The sequence below is a fragment of the Melospiza melodia genome, chromosome 22 (genome assembly GCF_035770615.1).
Source record: "Melospiza melodia melodia isolate bMelMel2 chromosome 22, bMelMel2.pri, whole genome shotgun sequence".
Classification (NCBI taxonomy): domain Eukaryota; kingdom Metazoa; phylum Chordata; class Aves; order Passeriformes; family Passerellidae; genus Melospiza; species Melospiza melodia.
In genome coordinates this window covers 8,876,289-8,894,279 of record NC_086215.1, presented here as the reverse complement: position 1 = coordinate 8,894,279, position 17,991 = coordinate 8,876,289, and the positions used below count along the sequence as shown (strand labels likewise).

The following is a 17,991-nucleotide window of genomic DNA, read 5'->3' as shown; positions in this document are numbered from 1 at the left end:
GTGCCTTGGGGACCATGTTCCAGCACTGTGGCTGTGTGTGCTCACCAGGGAGGGTGGGAGCACTTGGTCATGTCCATGTGGGGCCGGGCCCTGGGCAGGTTTGGGGTCTCCAGTGGTGCCTGTGCACACAAACAGATGGGTGGGACCCCCAAGAGCTGCACACAGGACACACCAGCCATATGAAGGGGCCACACTTGTACCCCAGATGAGACCCTCCACCCCTGCAGCACCCCTGACAGCTGCCAGGGACACAAGGCCAGCTCCCAGCCGCTCTCCAGATGAGGCAGCAGACAGCAGCAGTGTTAATGAGCAGCGTTGCTGCGTTCCCATTGTGGCAGCTCCACCAACCCCTGTCCCCTCTGTCCCCGAGGGTCCCACCCTCCTCTCCCCGTGGCCACAGCCCAGGGGTGACCTGGCAATCAGCGCCCGTGGCTATTTAATGGCCCAGGGTGGGCTGGCCACTCATCCGGACTCAGGGCTGGCAGAGAGGTGCCAGGGGAGGCAGCACTGGGCAGCACCGAGGGGCAGAGGTGAGTGACTGGTGCCCGTGTGTCTGTCTGTCTGTCTGTCTGCCTTACACCCCTGTCTCGATGGGCAGCACAGCTGGGGAGCAGTGAAAGGCTGGAGGAAACAGCTGGGGACCCACAGCACCCCCAGACCCCAGGAGGGGACTCAGAAATTTGGATCCCTGATGGGAAACGGGGAGCAAAAAGAGAGAGAGCAGAGCAGAGGGAAGGTGTGGAAAAGGTAGGGGTGAAACTGAAGTGAAACCTCCGGGCTAAGGAGTGTTGGGAAGGGCAGGAAAGGGCTTGAGTGCGTCTGGGTCTGGAGCAGGAGGGAGAAACAAACTCCTTGGGTGGAGCAGACTGCCTGGCCCACAGCACCTGCAGCAGCTTTTAAGGCAATATCTGCATAGTAATAGTAATAGTAATAGTAATAGTAATAGTAATAGTAATAGTAATAGTAATAGTAATAGTAATAATACCTGTTTCCCCTTTCTGGGAAGAGGAAGGGAAGGCATGGGGAGCTCGGACCCTCGCTGGGGCTGGGTGCTGCTGCAGGAGGAGCAGTGGGTGCTTGGGGGGCTCTAGCAGGGCTGGTTTGGGGGTGCTGCAGCAGGGATGGGGAACAGCCCAGGGCACCCCCTGCTCCCCTGCCATTCCCTCCCCTCCCTGTGCCTCCCCCAGATGAGAGCACGCTACTCGCTGTCCTGCCTGTTCCTGCTGAGCCTGGGCGCCTGCTTCCCCCCGGGCGAGCGCTGGGAGCCGGCGCAGCCCGGGGAAGGGGCTCTGCTGGGTCCCGGCTGGCACACGGAGGGCCGGGGCGCCGGCTGGAGGGCAGCCCCGAAGCGGCGGAGGAGCGAGGAGGAGCGGGACGCGCTGCTGAGCATCGCCCGGGAGCTGCTCGGGACGCGGCCGGGCCGGAGCGGCGGCCCCGAGGCGCTGCCCGCGGGAGGGGAGAAGCGCAGCGGAGCCCTGGGCAGCCTGGCGGAGGAACTCACCGGCTACAACAGGAAAAAAGGGGGCTTCACCTTCCGCTTCGGGAGATGAGAGCGCGGACTGCACTCCCCGCCTCCTGCGGGTCACCCCGTCCCGGCCTTCCCCTCATCTCACCGGGGTTTGCGTGGAAAAAAAAGATATTGGGTTTTGCTGCTGGGGGTCACCCCGTCCCGTCCTTCCCCTCATCTCACCTGGGTTTGCTCAGAAAAAAGGATATTTAGGGTTTTGCTCCTGTGGGTCACTCTGTCCTGTCATTCCCCTCCATCTCACCTGGGTTTGCTCAGAAAAAAAAAAAAAGGATATTTAGGGTTTTGCTGCTGGGGGTGCCTTGGGAAGGGGGGGATTCTGTGTTTGCTCTGCTCCCAGATCTGCTCTAGATCTCCCATCCCTGTTCCCGACCCATGCAATGGAAGAAGAGGAGGGTGCCTTGAGGAGGAGAAATCACCAAATCCCTTCCCTCATCACACAGAGCTTCTGCTGGGGCACAGGGAAAGGGGCTGTGTGACAGCTGGGTCTCCAGTGCTGGCAGAGAACAGGGGTGGCACGATGGGATGGGCAGAACAGGGTGGCACGATGGGATGGACAGAACAGGGTGGCACATGGGCATGGGCAGAGCAGGGTGGCACAATGGGATTACAGCAGGATGCTGTGGTGCTGATAGTCCCCAGGGTCTGTTTGTAGTCCAGGGCCAGCCATCAGGGAGGAGAGGGTCCCTCGGAGCTCTCCACCGAGCTGCTGCTCTCCTGCCTATTAAGGGAAAGTCCCTCCGGCAGCAAATTCTGCTTAGTGTCAAGATGCCTCTCACACGAGGCAGCTCCTGCCTGCAAAACCAGGGCAGAGCAGCGGGGTTCGAGAAAATCTTATCCTTAGCAACCCCTGGAGTGAGCACAGAACCCTGCCCTGGCACCACCAGCCCTGGCACAGCCCCACAGCCCTGCCCATGCCCCACACTCCTCACCAGGGTGAGATTGTGATGCCTGACCTTCGATGTCCTTGTCACCACCCAGCCTGGCCCTTCCCAGTGCCTTGCTGGCCTCCTCACCACCTAACCCAGCTGAAGCTACTGCAGAAGGACTGAAACAAGAACTTCTGACCACTGAGAGGTGCTCAGTGTCACTGGTGCTCCAGCCACCGTCAGTGCAGCTTTGGGGACCATCAGCCCCAAAAGCCAGCACAGGAGGAGCCCCAGCCACTGCCTTCCCCTCTTTTGGGCAGATTTAGCTGTGCCAATCCCAGTGTTTTCTCTGTGCCTGCCAGAGGTAGCAGCAATCAGAGCTCTAACTACCTGCTGCAGGCACTAACAGCAACTCACACACTGAGCCACGGCTGATATTTCATTGCAGGCACAGAAACGAGCCTGGAGATGATTTGCAAGCGCTGAATTGCACCCTCAAAAATCAGAGACCGTGGCAGGACTTGGTTGGGGGAGTAAAAAGATTTAAAAAAAAAAAACCTAAATCAGGCTGCAAGAGGTGCATTGTAATATCCATCAGGCAGACAGAGCACTTAATGCAGTGCTGCGTGAGCCCTTCTAGCAGCAGAGCAGCGGCTGGGGCTGAAGGGAGGGGGAACAATCGTGGGGCAGCAGGAGCAGGGAGCAGTGGAGGCACAGGACAGGCTCACCCAGGTCTGAGGGACACGGACAGTGCCGGGTCTGCCCTCAGGTGAGGATGGTGATGGCTGTGAAGGTGAGGATGGGCATTTCCTCCCCTGCAGCCCCGAGCATCTCGCACTGGGGAGCACAGCAGGTTCTCCCAGGGCGCTGAGCCCGCACAGACCCGCAGCCCAGGGGTCTCCATCCCATCCCCATCCCTGCATCGCTCCCAGTCCCGGTTTGGGTCGGGGCGGCGCCGCCGCCTCACGCAGCGCAGACGGAGCTGTTATCGATGTTTCCATGGCAACCTCTTCCCCCTGCCCCTCTCCCTTCTGAGCGTTCAAACCATCAATAAACGCGCACTGATCAATTTTACCCTGCGCTGGAGCCGGGGGGAGCGAGCCAAGGGAGGAAGGGGAAGAGTTTTGGTGTAACTCAGGGTTAGCGAGGGCTGGTAAATCCCCGGCTTTGCCGTGATGGATCTTTGCAGGGGAAAGCGGCACTGACTGCTGCGGGAAGGGAAAGGGAACCTGCTGGGCAATGCTGCGGCTGCGGGCACGCCTGGGCTCCTGCACTCCAGTGCCGGAGAGGAACAGGCTCAGAACAGCCTCATAAAAGCTCTCACATAACGAGGCTTTGATTGATGTGCAATAACCTCGGCAGAACTCACTGAAAATTGGAGCACTTACCTGGCAGGTGGGACGGAGTTGGGCTCAGCCCTCACGCCCCAGGGCTCCTTGATGGGCGGCTTGGTGCCAGCAGGGCATTGCCATCACCCTCCTCACGCTCTGCCAGGCTGTGCCATGGGGCAGATGAGGGGCCATGGCATCCCTGAACTGCCCTGAGCACACCTCGGCGTGCCCGGGAAGAGGCAGCATTCCAGCATTCCAGGCTCTTGGTTGCTGCTCCTTGGTGCTTATTGCTGGGGAGGGGAGGTAAAAGTGAATGGAAAATAACTGCCTGGAGCCTGGGGGTGTAGCTGGGAGGAAGGAGGGGGGAACATGCCAGGAACGACCCCTGAGGGGCTGAATGCCCACCCTGCCCACCCTGCACACATCATCTCCCACAGGAAGCTGCACCCCTGCCCAGATCCTCTGCTACCCTCATGGGGAGCAGCTCCTGAGGGACACCCAGACCCTGAACATCCCTGAGAGGTGGAGAGCTCAGAACACACCTACCCACAGGGAGCTGCATCAAACAGGCTCTGGATTCCTCTACAGGTGGGCAGAGACAGCCCTGCAGGCACTGCCACAGCTGGGACTGCCCATGAAGTGCCACATTAACCTTCCCTGCCTTCACAGCCCCTGGCGCTCCCCTGGCCTCTGCTCCACTCCCATGGGCTGCCCCTCACTGCTCCCCCAGCCCTGGCAGGGCTGCACACACACACAGCAGGAACAGCAAACCTCAGAGACCCAAAGGATCCTCTGCAGAGCAGAGCCTGGGTTAATTGCATCCCAGGGACTCTGGGTATCACAACTGGGCCATGCAGGCTGCAGGAGCACAGGTGGGACCTTTACAGCAGAGCAGATGCCAGCACAAACACAGAACCCTCAGCAAGGGGGGGATTGCTGGGCAAAGGTGCAGCACAGCCTGGTTTGCAGGTCAGCTCTCTGCTGAGCTGGATCTGCCAGGGAGGACAGCCCCGAGCCCAGGCTCAGCACTGAGCTAACTGAGGGCTGTCCTCACCCACACTGCCAGGGCACCAGGACTGACCAGGAACTGACCATGGAGCATCATTCCCTGCAGCCCACCCAGGCCAGGTCTCACCCTCGGCCAAGGAGTGCCCCACTCTGCTGCCAGCTGCTTTTAGTGCACAGGTGATGACAGGAACCCTCTCCTCAGAGCTGACACTGTGCTCAGGTCTATTTTCCTCTATTTCCAATTGTGGAAGGATGGATTCCAGCCAAGGGAGAGGCTGTGGCTGTCCCTGACCATCCTGGGGGACAGGCACACCTGGAAACACCACTGGCCCAGCCAGCCTGACCATAAAAACCATGGGATTTGCAAGAAAAATACTGAGCATAAATCACTGACATTTTACATCTCGTGACAAGCAACTTCCCAACAAAAAGCAAGACGACATTAAATGAAAACTTAAAAGAGTGAACATTGTAATTTCAAAGACACGAAAACCAAAACAAAACCACAAACACAGCTATTTTTCCCCCAGAGCACTCTCACTTTCAAGCTCAATAGCCTTGAAAATTGGAGCAATCAAACTGTTAAATGCATCGATCTGTTAAATCAACTCCTACTGTACTCAGCTAAATTTAGCCTTTAATCCCCCCTCTCTCACTCCCAACACCAAAGATCCAGGGGCTTTCCCCAGCCAGGTCAAGCAGCCCCTGCCTTCCCACGACACCACAGAGCAGTCCCTAAGCCAGCAGGGATGGAAATCACCAGCAGGGACAGCATTTAGGGGCAGGTGAAGCTTCTCCATCAGCCCACAGCTACCCACCATATCCAAGTTTGGACACTGAATTTTGCCAGGGTGTTGGTCACAATCCCACCCAGAACTCCCTGAGTGCTGCAGACCCCTCTGTTGTGCCTCTGCCTTGCCAAGTGCAGGCCATTAATTTTCTTTATATTCACCAGTGCATCCTCCTGCTTCACCTTCTTCAGCCTCAGCAGCAGCAGCCCAAGGTTTCCCCTCAGCCAGGACCCACAGATTTCACCAGGGACTTACTGAGGGGATAAGGAATGCAAACAACTGGGTTACAGCCCTAAAACATCACTGTGGAACTGTGGGAACACCGCACACTGTCACCTGCCCTTGTTTTCCTCTCATCCTTTTTTAGTCTTGAGCATCTTCATTAATCAAAGCAGAGGCTGATTTTAGAGGCTGCTCAGCGCCTGGAAATGTCCCTCCCCCGAGGTTTGCTGGAAAGGCTGAAGGGAAACAGAAAATAAGAATGGGCAAGCAGAAATGAGGGAGGGAACTGCATGAGGACAGAAACTCATGGGTCATTTCAGAGCAGAGGAGGAGGAGGAGGAAAACACATCAGCAGCTGAATTATACAGAATACAAACCATTAACAGAAGAAAAGTTTAGCCAAATCTCTGATATAAATCTCCTTGAAGATAACAGAAAGTCCTTGATTTAGAAGAGGTGATGACACAGTCTTACTCTGTGTATCTCTTTTCTCTCCTGGCTTTTCAGAGCCAGATCAAAGAACACGGGAAGGGGCTGCTGCCCTGGCTCTGCCCACCCCACTGTGCTGAAGGGTCACAGTGAACCCAAACAAGAAACTCCTGGGTTTGGATGAGTCTAAGGGGAGTCAGCTGGGTTGGAAAAGCCTCACTTACAGACAAACACCAGTTTTCCTCAACATTGATTTATTTTTAAATATACTACGCAAGAGAGACTGGAATAAAAAACAAATCAAAAAAATGGAAACAGAGAAAGAGAGAAGAATTGGAAGTCATGTACAGAAACAATCTGTACTGGACTAAATTAAAGGGGAAACGACCCCCCGAAGTATCACAGAGATGAAGGACAGAGCTATTTACACACTGTAAAAAAGACAAGTCTACAAAAGTGTGTAATAATGAGATACAAATGTATAATATAGTGGCACAATATGTTATCAAAGTAAAAACAGTACCTCCAGGAAAGAGACAATTCAAGGGTTGGGGTTTTTCTTACATTTTTAAAGGCAGCCTGTGGTAGAAGTGTGTATTTTCTTTTGAACATTTGTCACATGTTAAGTCATGGCTGTTTGTGAGGGCGAGAAGTGGCATGAACATACATGAGTGAACTACTAGAAATCATATACAAAACAAACAGTTCCAAAGAGAACAGCATAAAATACAATTGAAGGCAATTAGTGTTTAAGATACACAAGAGGGGTCACGAGTTACAGGGGAACAGAAAATGGGAAATGTGTTTTTCCTCGTGTTTGGAACTGTTAAGAGGAGTTAAATTGCACTGTTAATAGCCCTAAACCTTGTTCTTTCACTATTGTCACCAGTCACAATTAGTTCCCAGCATTAATTGGGAAGGTCACAGGACCTTGGCAAGGAAGGCCTGGAGTCCTGCTGTCAGCGTGTTGTTTTCATGGCAGTTTTCTGGGGAGATGCACCCCAGGGAAGGGTCTGCAGTCTCACAGATCCTTGTTTGATGCTGGATGGAGCCAGGCTGGCATGAGGGTGGGAATGCTTTCAACCCCAGAGCACTGGAGCTCCTGCCAGGGGGTTCCAGGGGCACAGAAAGGGAGACACCACAGTCCCCCAAAGCTCTGCAGGAGGGCAGGCTCCATCTCCCTTCACTAAACAAACAGCTGGAAATTCAATGGAGGCACAGCCCAGCAGCTCTCACCCACTGAGAGGAGCAGGCTCAGCCAGAACAGCAGCTGCAGGCACAGCTGGATGGGGATGGCTCACCCTGAGCCATCTCCTCCCTCTGCCACCCTCCCACCTCCCCGAGCTCTGTGACCCCACCCCAAAGGCCAGCCCTGTTGGTGTCAGCCATCACCAGTGCCACATCCTCCTCCTGACCTTCTCCAGGCCTGTGCTGCTGCCCAGGGAGAGCCACAAACAGGCTCCAGGGCTGGGACACCAGCGGGTGCTGCCTCCAACACTGTGAGCCCAAGCAATCCACTGGAACTCAACAACACTGAGAAACTACTGAAAACACAGAAACCAAGGGGAGCAGGTGCAATCAGAGGAAGAATTTGGGCAATCATCACTTGTAGCATTCTGTCATTAAAAAAACCTTACATTAATAATTTTCCCCCCTTCCCTCCCAAGCACCAAATCTGTTGCATTAGTGTCAGGCAAATGTCAGACTTGGGCGAGGAGCACGTGCTGGGCAAACTCTCCCAAGAAATGCAATGGGTATATAGTTATCCAAACACTCATGCTCATGTACAGGGGGGCAGAAGGAGGGGACAAAAATGCAGTACAAAGTCCTCCTGGGGAGGATGTCATCTCAGTGTCCATCAGTCTGGCTTCAGTCTCAACAGTCTGTCCAGAACAATAAAATATTAATAAAAAGGCATGGTGTGACATCAGCATTTAGACTTGTAGTCCACAAGGCAAGAACTCCACAGATAAGACGATTACAAGTATATGAAACACAGGGAATGTGGGTTCAGAGGGTGGGAAGTGCCTCCTGAACACAGCCCTGCCCTTTGGAGCTGGGGTGTCCATTCACAGTCTGCATCCTTGGCACAGCCCTAACCCCAACACCCCTCTCCTTTGTCAGTCCACACCTTACTCTCTCCACAGCTGGCTTTGGCCCATTGTGATTGATTGATTGATTCATGGTTTGTTTTCCAGCCTGGTTTCTTGCTACCTCTGGACGATGTCGCTGATTTCTTTCACGGAGCTGAGCAGTTTGCTGAAGTCCTGGGTGGCGGCGGGGCCGCCGCCAGCGCTCGCGGGGCAGATCTGCAGCTCCCTCAGGTTGTTCTCCAGCTTATTGATGGCCTCCCGAAAGGCAAACTTGTTCCTCATCTGCTGGATGGAGTCCACGTAGCTCACGCAGAAGGTGTAGAGGTTCTTGCCAGCCTCCAGGACGGCGCTGTGGCTGGCCATCTGCTCCGAGTTCTTGCTGATGGCGAGCCGCAGCGCCTCGGTGCTCTCCAGCACCACCCCTTTGGTGATGGTGCCGCTGGCAATCCTCTCCGGGGGCTGCCGGGTCTTCCTCAGCGAGACCCTGGTGGATATGAGGGGGATGAAGGCTGTGGATGACGGCTGGTCCCCGCCTGGGGCCGAGGGGATGGATGAGGAGGAGGCAGCTGGGGTTGCTGTGCTCAGCAGCAGCTTTGTAGAAGATTGTGGCTTTGGTACAGAGGGGATCCCCAGCTTTTTCACACCTTCCCCTGACTGGTTTGGCTTGACAGCATCACTGCCTGCAGCCTCTCCAACCTGAGTCAACTGTTTGGATTTCGGCCCAGACACCACATCTGCTGCTGCTTCATGGCTGGGACTGTGAGAAACCTTCCCAGGCTTGGCAATGGAGGATGAAGACAGTGGGGGAGGAGGGGCTGGTTTCAGCTTCGATAACTTCCCTTTGTCCTTCCCTGCCGACTCCGAGGGCTGCTTGAGCCTCCTCAGGCGTGGCTCCTCAGAGGAAGCTTTGCTTGCCCCCACGAACCCAGCAGGGTTGGGTTTGGCAGCAGAACCTTGGTCCATCATCACAGTGGTACCTAAGGCACTGGATTTGACTCCATCATCCTTGTGGAGCCCGCTGGAGGAAGGAGGAGCAGCAGGCTGCCTACGGCCAAGTTTTGGTGTCAGGGAGGGAGGGCTGGAGCCAGGGCTGGACTCTGCATCTTTGAACACATCATCAGCAGTCTCTTCATTCTTCTTAAGCAGCCGTGGAGGAGGGGTCACTGTTCCCCTGACAGCAATTTCAGCCTTGGTCTCGTTCGCCCGTTTCCGAGGCAGCGCCGGCTTCTCACTCTTGTGCCCCCCGAAAGTGGAGGAATCAAACTGGCGTCCCGTGGACTGCAGATCCCGAGGCAGAGTCACAGATTTCCACTCTGTGTCCTTGGCTCCATGGGGCACGCAGGAGGCTGAGCAGGACCTCAAGAAACGCTTGCTGGAGTTGGAACTGCTCTCCTCCTCAGCAGCCACCCCTCGGCTGCTGCTCATCGTGCTGGACTTCTTCCGTAGGTGGGGAGATAAGAACCCAGAGTTGCCAGCCACGACCCCGTTGGTGACACCAGCCCCATTGCTGGGGCTCTGGAACTTGGAGGGCTCAGCTGTGTCTGCAGGGGGGGCAATGAAAGCTCCATTTCCAGCATCCCTGCTCTCCTCCTCCCCGCCTGCCCTGCGCTCCGAGTGTCCGTCCATCTCCCTGAAGGAGCTGCTCCTTTTTGGAGGGGTGGGGGCAGTTTTCTTCTTCTTCTTGATCAGGGCACTGAAGAGGTTGTGCTTTTTGTCTTTTGGGAGCAGCCGCTCATCTTCATTCAAACTGCTCTCCAGGGCCACCCTCTCCTTCCGTGGGAGCAAGGGGGAAACAGCAGGTTCATGATCCAGGAGGTCTGCAAGGGAAAAGGGAAGTTTTCTCAGCAGTGCTCAAAGAGCCAGAATAACCCATTTTCCTACAGGATCCAACCAGTGCAGCACCTCCAAAAGGTGCAGGTTCTCTAAACAGACACAATTTCAGAGCAGAAATAAATCAAGTGCAGCCACACTCAAGCCTAGACTGAACATGGTCCATGATTCTGCATCCATTCATTCCTGAGGTGGCTGCCAAACTACTTTCCCTGTGGGGGTTTCTGACTGGAAGAGTGACATACAAACACTACATGTTTGTGTTCAGATTCCCCTCCTCACATCTGGAGATTTGTCTAAACTTCACACTGTGAAGAAGATAAATAGGAAGAAGCCTTTGCTTTAGTCCCTGTGCAATTGCTGTCTTTTGAATCACTGACCCTCTGAATTAATAAGGCACCTCCGTAACCCACCTGCATCCCCAGGCTCCTCGTTCATTTTCCTGATGTCATCCTTTGTGGGGAATGGAAAGGACTGTTTCATGAGCAGAAATGGAGATCAAGCTATGACACTTCAGGTCGTAGCACAGTGAAGATGCTCAGCTTTGTACAGCAACAGAGAAAAGGGGCAGTGCCAGCCTCCTCCAGCAGCGCTGCTGCAGAGGGAAGCCAGGGGGTGACCCTCTCTCCACTTACAAGCAGTACTTAAAAATGAATAATGGTTTATAATAAATTCATAGAGAGTCCTGAAGGTCTCTGTGCTTGACTGACAGAGGGGCTCGTTCCCAGGCCAGGCACTCCAATGGCATTCTAATCCAAAGCAGGAATGCCTGCAGGGCAGCATATACATTTACAGCTTGACTAGGCAGCAAGAAGGGAGATGAAGCAGAGTCATAAGGAAGGATGCTTCTTAGTCACAAAATGGTGATCATCATGCTATGGGTAGGACTTTGGCTGAGGAATGGATTTTGGTTGAGGGGAGAGAATTTGAAAAGAAAGTATTTGTGCAGTTTGAGAGGACAACATGTTTTGCACAGGAACACTGCAGTTGCACCATTCCCATGGGATTCAGGGGGACATGGACAGCCAGAAGAGCCAGACCATGGTCCTACTGAGTACAGACACAGTAGAGGTGCAGAAATCCAGAGAAAACTAGCAGCTAGCACTAAGGATCAGCTTCCAGCTGCTGGACTTGCTATGGAAACACTGACAATTGGAAGGGAAACTGCAATAAAACTTTATTGTGAAAAAAATTCTTCCACAGTAAAGAATTAAATGATTCCCAGCATAATGTTAAAATCGTATTATGCCTGCTGTACTTTAATTTCTCAAAGCTCTCAAGTATTTAAATGAAATTATTTTAACTTCAAAAGCTTGTAATAATAGGCAATTATATTTCCTATACGTGGTAAATAACCTTCCTGCCTGAGTCACTGATATTTTCTTTTTCCATCATTTAAAATCCCCTTTTTCCCTCCCCTCTGCCCAGATGTACTTTGGTCACTGACACATGTACCACTGGGTGAATCTGACATTACACAAAAGAGGTCAGTCTCATGAATGGTCAGAAGAGGCAGCCTCAACAGGAGCTGCAAAAAACCCCACTGCATTTCATTTTACATTCTTGTTTTTCCAGCACAGAGCTAGACACAAATCTCCTGTACTCATTCAGCCTTTTACCACTGCTTTTATTATCTCAGAATGGAAGGTAAGTGTCTGAAAAAACTGACTGGAAGTTTAAAGTTTAATTTTATGGAAGAGTCTGTAAATACCTCTTTGTCCCTCGCTGAAATTATATTTGGTGCCTGCCAAGAGTAATACACTTCTGTGCTGCAAGCACAAATCTGGTAGGATGGAACAGTGAAGAAACCTCCCTTATGGGGCTTGCTAAACCCAAGCTATCACCCTGCTTTAAATTATGCAGTGTGGTAGTGTAAAGTGGCTTGAACACAGCAGATTACCCAGCACTCAGATGCAGTGGGAGATCCCACTGATAGCTCCTGCCAGGGAATGGGAAGAGGATATGATCAGAGAGCTCTGTGCTCAGGCTCTGGTCTTTGGGGAGCTGCAGGCAACAGCCATTAAGTTAAAAGAACTCCAAGGGCTTCTCTAAGCAACAGCAGGGAGATCACCAGTCCCTCAGCCAGTTAAGGATTCACACTCCCAGCTGCTGTGTGTATCTGGCTCCAGAATTAACAGCCCACCTTTGCAAAAACTAATAAAAGGAGTTCTGGACCCAGGACAGCAAACTCAGCAGCCTGTCACCCAGAAACACAGCGAGATGGCACCTGTGATTAGGCACAGCTTTGCCTACGTGAGGGCCTGCAGCTAGATGTGCATTTTGTTTCCCCCTGTATTTCCTGAAGGAATAATGACTTTAATTAAAACCTACCACATTCCCCCTGGCCTCGAGCATGAGCAGTCTCCAAGCCCTCGTTGGCATCTTTGCTTTCTGCAGCTCTCCTCGATGTTCGCGTTTTGGTTGGCAACTCTGGGGCTTGCAGGAAATTGCTCACTACACTCCTCATGCCCTTCTTTCCCAGCTCCTTCTCCACCTCTGCAAGGCACAGAAGAAAAACAAGCACTGCAATCAACTGGAGATAAAAAACTATTGCTCTGTTTGGAATTAATAGCACAAAAGAAAAGCGAACAACACAAAACGGGGGTTCCTTGGGGTAGTTCAGACATTTGGCCCTTTAAAATGAGATGGTTGCCCAGAAAAAATACCCATGTAAACAAATAACTGCTTTCCACATCATTTACACCAGGTAGTAGAACACAGGACTGAGTTTCACTGCAAAGCAGTCTATGAATAACAGCAGAGTTAAGGATGCAGTCAGCCCTGACCTCACCCCTGGTACTGCTGGTCCAGCAGGGACCCAGACCTACCATCAGATATGCTGGATTCCTGAAACATCGTCTCAAAGGCCTGATGGATCTCAGCAAAGGATGGTCTATCAGAAGGACTCCACTGCCAGCCTGAAAAAAAGCACAGCACCACTCAAATCTTCCCTCCAGTAGCAGACACTCACTCAGTGCCCTGCACCAACAGGAGCCAGAAATCACAGTTCCCTTCCAATACACTGAGATAAAATACTGACATGAAAATGTGATTTACAGGGTGCTGAGTGTCTGCAACCACTTTGGCTCAGTGACAGCTGCAGACACCCAGCACTCCCTAAATCAGGTTTTGGTGTCAGTGTGTGACAGTAGGTGCTGAGCACTGCTGGGGGAAAGTGCAGGGCACTGAGTCACGTACCAAAAGGCCACAGTGAAGAGTCACAGCCTGTCCTGCAAGAAGCCAAATGAAGCTCCTGCTTCATCCCTGGAGCACAAGCTTTTCTTTAAGTTGTCAGGAAAAAGGAGACAAAGGAAGCATTGAGATCCACAACAAATCTCCTCTCTGGGCCTGTGGGCTCCCAGCAGAGATGAACAGCTGGTTTCATAGCATGTTCATCCTCAAGAGAAAGCAGTTTTAACCAAACACTTCCACACAGCACTGCACCTTCCCTGATACTGGCAGGGGATTCTCATGCCTTGTGACACAGTCAGACCCCTGCACTTTTATTGCACCCTTGCAGAGGTAAAAAGCAGCATCTGCAGGGCTAAGAAACACTTACATGCTCTCATGAGCTCATAAACTTTCTCAGGACAGCCTTCAGGACGCTCCATACGATAGTCCTTCTCCAACAGCTCATAGACTTGAGACAGGTCAATCCCAGGGTAAGGGGACATACCATAGGTTGCAATTTCCCACAGCAGAACACCAAAGGCTGCAGTAGAGAACAAGAGAGAAGGAAAAAAAAAAAAAAAACAGAGGAAAAAAATCAATAAGCTTTGTTTTCATCTTGAATTTGAGAGGATGTTTAGTGGGAGTAGTCACTAAACAGTGCTGCACACTTAGACCAGCCCTGGGTGGCTCAGATCCCATGCTCAGCAGCAGCTTAAATGTTAAAGAAGCGTAACAAGGCTCTCCGTCAGCACAGACAAGTCTCCTGCGATATGACAGGGTAGAATTAGACTAATTTTCAATGTATCAGTTGTCTCCAACCCGAACGCCTTGAGATCCTTCAAGTCCTATTAGAGGCACAATTAAGAGACTTCACAGTGGATTAGCTGAAACTGCTTCACTGCTGCACTGCAGTCGCTCCCTCAGTGTGACAGCTCCTCTCATTTGCAACCTCTCCCTGGAGGACTCGCACATTTTAATAGCTCAGTGTTTTTGGGGTGCCCTTGTTTAGCTGCAGTGTGGTCTGGAAGGGGAATCTGGGAGGCAGCAGTGAGTGGAAAGTTTGAGCAGCTGCTACCAACGAGATACGGTGAGGGTGAGACATTTTGGGCCCAGGGAAAGCTGAATAGGAAAAGGGAGAGCACAAAAAGGGTCTTGGAACAGGCATTCAAGTGGCAGCAGTCAGTGGGGATGCAGGTCAGCAGCGGGGTCAGGCAGCTAACCCAGGAGTCAGGCACACAGAATAAACCCAACACCAGTTCAACAACCTGCATGTAATTAGTTCAGTCACCCTATTCTGTTCTTAACCTGAAGAGAAAGCGATTACAATTCTGCATAAGTAAGGAAATCACATCACATTACATGGCAACGCCACCAAGGGCAATTTACATTAGACATTGCTGTGCACAATTTTCTTTGATTGCTGTCTTGAGGCAGTGAGGTGAAAACATCTAAACCCTGGCGTGCCCAGCAGCAGCCCTGGCCTCTGGGGACAGCTGATCTCTGATGAGATCCCAAAGTCCACTGCCCCAACTCTGCTCCCTGAGGTTACATTAACCCTCAATAAAGATAGCCCATATTCCTTTGGGATCTATCCTCACCCAAATACTCTGTTATTGAAAGGCACCACAGCAGTACAGCAACATCCTAAGACTGTGGCAGACACTCAGCAGCCAACAACACATGGAAACCCAAGGCAGAAGAAACATCTTGATCAGCAATCACATACTCCTTTGGGGGCTGTTTTGGCTTTTCCTCCTCCATCTAGGAAATATTTTACACATCACCCATCCACCTAAAAGTTTCTTCAACATAAAACCTTTCTCTGCACATTTTCACCCAAACTGCAGAAAACTTCATCTCTGCTTCACTACTGTCTGTTGGTTTATTCATAGAAGGTGCTCAGGATATCATTTTCCAAGTGCCTTTGGGACCACATTCCACAAACCTCTATCTCATGTCACTGGGCACTTTTGAGAATTTGACCAACAGCTATTGCAGAGATATAAAACCCAAAGAAATGTACTGATAAAAGTACAATGAGATTTTCTGTGGTCAGATTTGATACAATATAGCTCAATTTAGCTAAGTCTACTCTTATCACCAGCACTTCAGGGCTCTTCAATAACCATTTGTCATCAAATTTTCCCTCTCCTTCTCCTCATCTCATTCCAGAGATTATTCCTTTAAAATGCAGAAAGACAAGCTTGGAGCTATCACTAGACAGATACACACATAATTATTTTTTTAACATAAAGGACTAAAGAATCTGGTTCATTTTAAGTAGTTAGAAAGTTTTTGGCTATATAATAATGTATCACTTCATAATCCTGTGCCAGAACCCCATCAAGGCAGTAGCACTGCTGCACTTCAGCCCCATTTCTACATTTCTATAAACACTACAGTACCCTTTACTTTTCATATTTGCTAACTCAAATATATATAATCAGGTGTGCATTCTCTGCTGAGACTGCCTAAGCAGAGATCAGTTCCTGCACTCTGATAAGCTCACAGAACAATGTTGCCCAAACCAGGGAACTTGCTGCTCCCTCCTGAAATGTTCCAAACAACCTCACTTCCCAGCCCTGGAAAAAACCACTATCATCTGCATTAATTTCCCATGCAAATTCTTACCCCAGACATCGGATTTGATGGAGAACTTGTTGTAGGCCAGGCTTTCTGGTGCAGTCCACTTGATGGGGAATTTTGCTCCAGCGTGGGCCGTGTAGGTGTCACCCGTCATTAACCTGCTCAGGCCAAAGTCTGCCACCTTCACCAAGTGGTTCTCCCCTACAAGGCAGTTCCTGGCAGCAAGGTCCCTAAAAAGAAGAGGCAAAAATAGGCAATGAGAATTCTTTACCATCTCACTTTTAGCAATGGCAAGGCAGCCTGCTGTTCCCAAAGAAACCTGGGCCTGTGTGATTATTTTGATCCAAATATTACACAGAAATTCTGGAGTTACATGCACACACACAAGTGGGAAAGTTATTTTCCATTCCCACTTTGTAAGACTGTCATCCCAATTTTTTTTTTCTTCTAATTTGAAGTGAGAGCTTCAAGAAGCCCCCTCACTTTCAATAAAAGCTGCCACCCTCAGGATAAAAATATTTCAAAGAAATGTCAGTGCTCAAGTTATCAATAGCTGGGGATGAGCACTGAATAAACTGAGTTTCAGTTCCTCACTTCTTGCCCACCTCTGTAGCACTTCAGTCACCCCAGCCTTTCTCCAAAACTCCTTTTCCAGTCCTTGCTTAAGGACCAGGATGAGTTCCTAGTCCTGTTCTTTCTCCTCCCAGGTGTACCACCTTTCACAACACAACTTGTTCACAACCAGCACTTGGCCTTTGCAAACCTGCTGGAGCCTCTGTTATCAGTGCTGGCATTTTCAAAGGACTGGGCAAAAAGCAGATTTAACTTTTTCTCTGTATTTTTTTCCACCACTGGCCCCGCCCTGGCAGGTGAGAGATGTGCACATTGCATTTGCCACTTCTCTGGTTTGTACATGCTGTTTGCATCCTTGGAAATGCTTCAGGGGGATAAAAATGTAAAGCACAGAACTACATTTCTCCTAATATTAGGTTTTGTTAAAAACACTTTTCCAGATTATGTCACATTGAACTAAAAATTGATTGTACCAGGAAGCTCCTGTGAGATCTTTAGATATGAGGCAGACACTGCTGTTTCTGTTGCTTGTTCTTCTCAACTGGAATAAATTAAAAACCAAAAAAAAGTACATCTTACTGGATGCCCATTTAAATTTCACAGTGTTTTTGAATGTACCTTCTTATCAATGCTGATTACTACAATGTGTATCCAAATAAAAGCTCCTCTCCATAATCAAATTCCTCCTCCTTCCTGATTCATTAAATGAGGTCAGAGCACAGCATTTGAATCCATGGATGTGAATTGTGACAACACTCTTCAAATAATTGGGTAGGTGGTTATGGGGGTGGCTGATAAGGAAAAAAGCTACTATTTATTTTAGATAAATGGGTCATCAGAAGTAAGAGGAAATGAAATGAATGGCAGAGAAGACAAATGAGATTCACACAAAGGAGTTTTTAAAGTTTACTTCCTGCGGGCTGAAGGGACAAAATCCTTTCAACAGAGCAAATCAAAGGCTGGAAATTTTAATTGGCAGCATCACTGTTCAATTTATTGACTGATAGCAGCATTTAACCAGGCCTTTCAAGCAGCAAAGGCAACTCATGGCTTAGAAGAGCACCTAGAACTTTACACACCATCTTCATATTTGTCTGTATTAAAAAACCCACGTGCTAATTCCATATTGCAGTTAATTGGGCAGGAAAGGTCACGCTACAACACTGAGAGCATCTTGTACAAAGCTCAGGCACTCTGAGCCCTGGTGCAGGATGTGTCATTACATTGCCAGGAGCCCATTTCTGCAGACAAGGAACGCAAAGCTCCAGCCATAATTGCAGCACACTTTAAAGGTCAGAGTCCCTGAGACTTTTAAGACAGTAGAAATGCTTATTAAAGTGAATACACAATCTGGACAATAGCATGGAACAATCCCTGCAGTGGAAAACAAAGTGAACCAAACAAGAAAGAACAGAGGCTGGGGCGGTGCTGGGAGGGTGATTCTGCTGTGGGGACCTGCACACATCCAACAACTGCAGCTGCTTTGAAAGGCTGTTAGAAACAAGGAAATGCCTTATCTGGTCCATTTAAAGTCCATTACTTTGGGCTTAAATTCACATTTCA

The 17,991-nt window shown here is 50.6% G+C and overlaps 2 protein-coding genes across 3 annotated transcripts in view; one reads left to right on the top strand and one right to left on the bottom strand.

Annotated features, from left to right (window-relative positions):
* The first annotated feature begins 1,177 nt into the window (after positions 1–1,177).
* On the top strand, positions 1,178–1,550 carry QRFP (pyroglutamylated RFamide peptide). Its single transcript, XM_063174844.1, has one exon. It carries the CDS (start codon positions 1,188–1,190, stop codon positions 1,548–1,550), a length of 363 nt encoding a protein of 120 aa, XP_063030914.1. The 5' UTR covers positions 1,178–1,187.
* Positions 1,551–6,412: 4,862 nt separating this feature from the next.
* The window catches only part of ABL1 (ABL proto-oncogene 1, non-receptor tyrosine kinase), a 77,798-nt gene continuing 66,219 nt past the window's right edge, over positions 6,413–17,991 (bottom strand). For both annotated transcript variants that reach the window (XM_063174913.1, XM_063174914.1), the window contains exons 7-11: positions 15,901–16,085; positions 13,658–13,810; positions 12,927–13,016; positions 12,430–12,594; positions 6,413–10,085 (exon numbers count right to left, since the gene is read on the bottom strand). In XM_063174913.1, the coding sequence (XP_063030983.1) occupies positions 8,386–10,085; positions 12,430–12,594; positions 12,927–13,016; positions 13,658–13,810; positions 15,901–16,085 (2,293 nt within the window). In that variant the 3' untranslated portion in view covers positions 6,413–8,385. The remainder of the gene's footprint in view (positions 10,086–12,429; positions 12,595–12,926; positions 13,017–13,657; positions 13,811–15,900; positions 16,086–17,991) is intronic.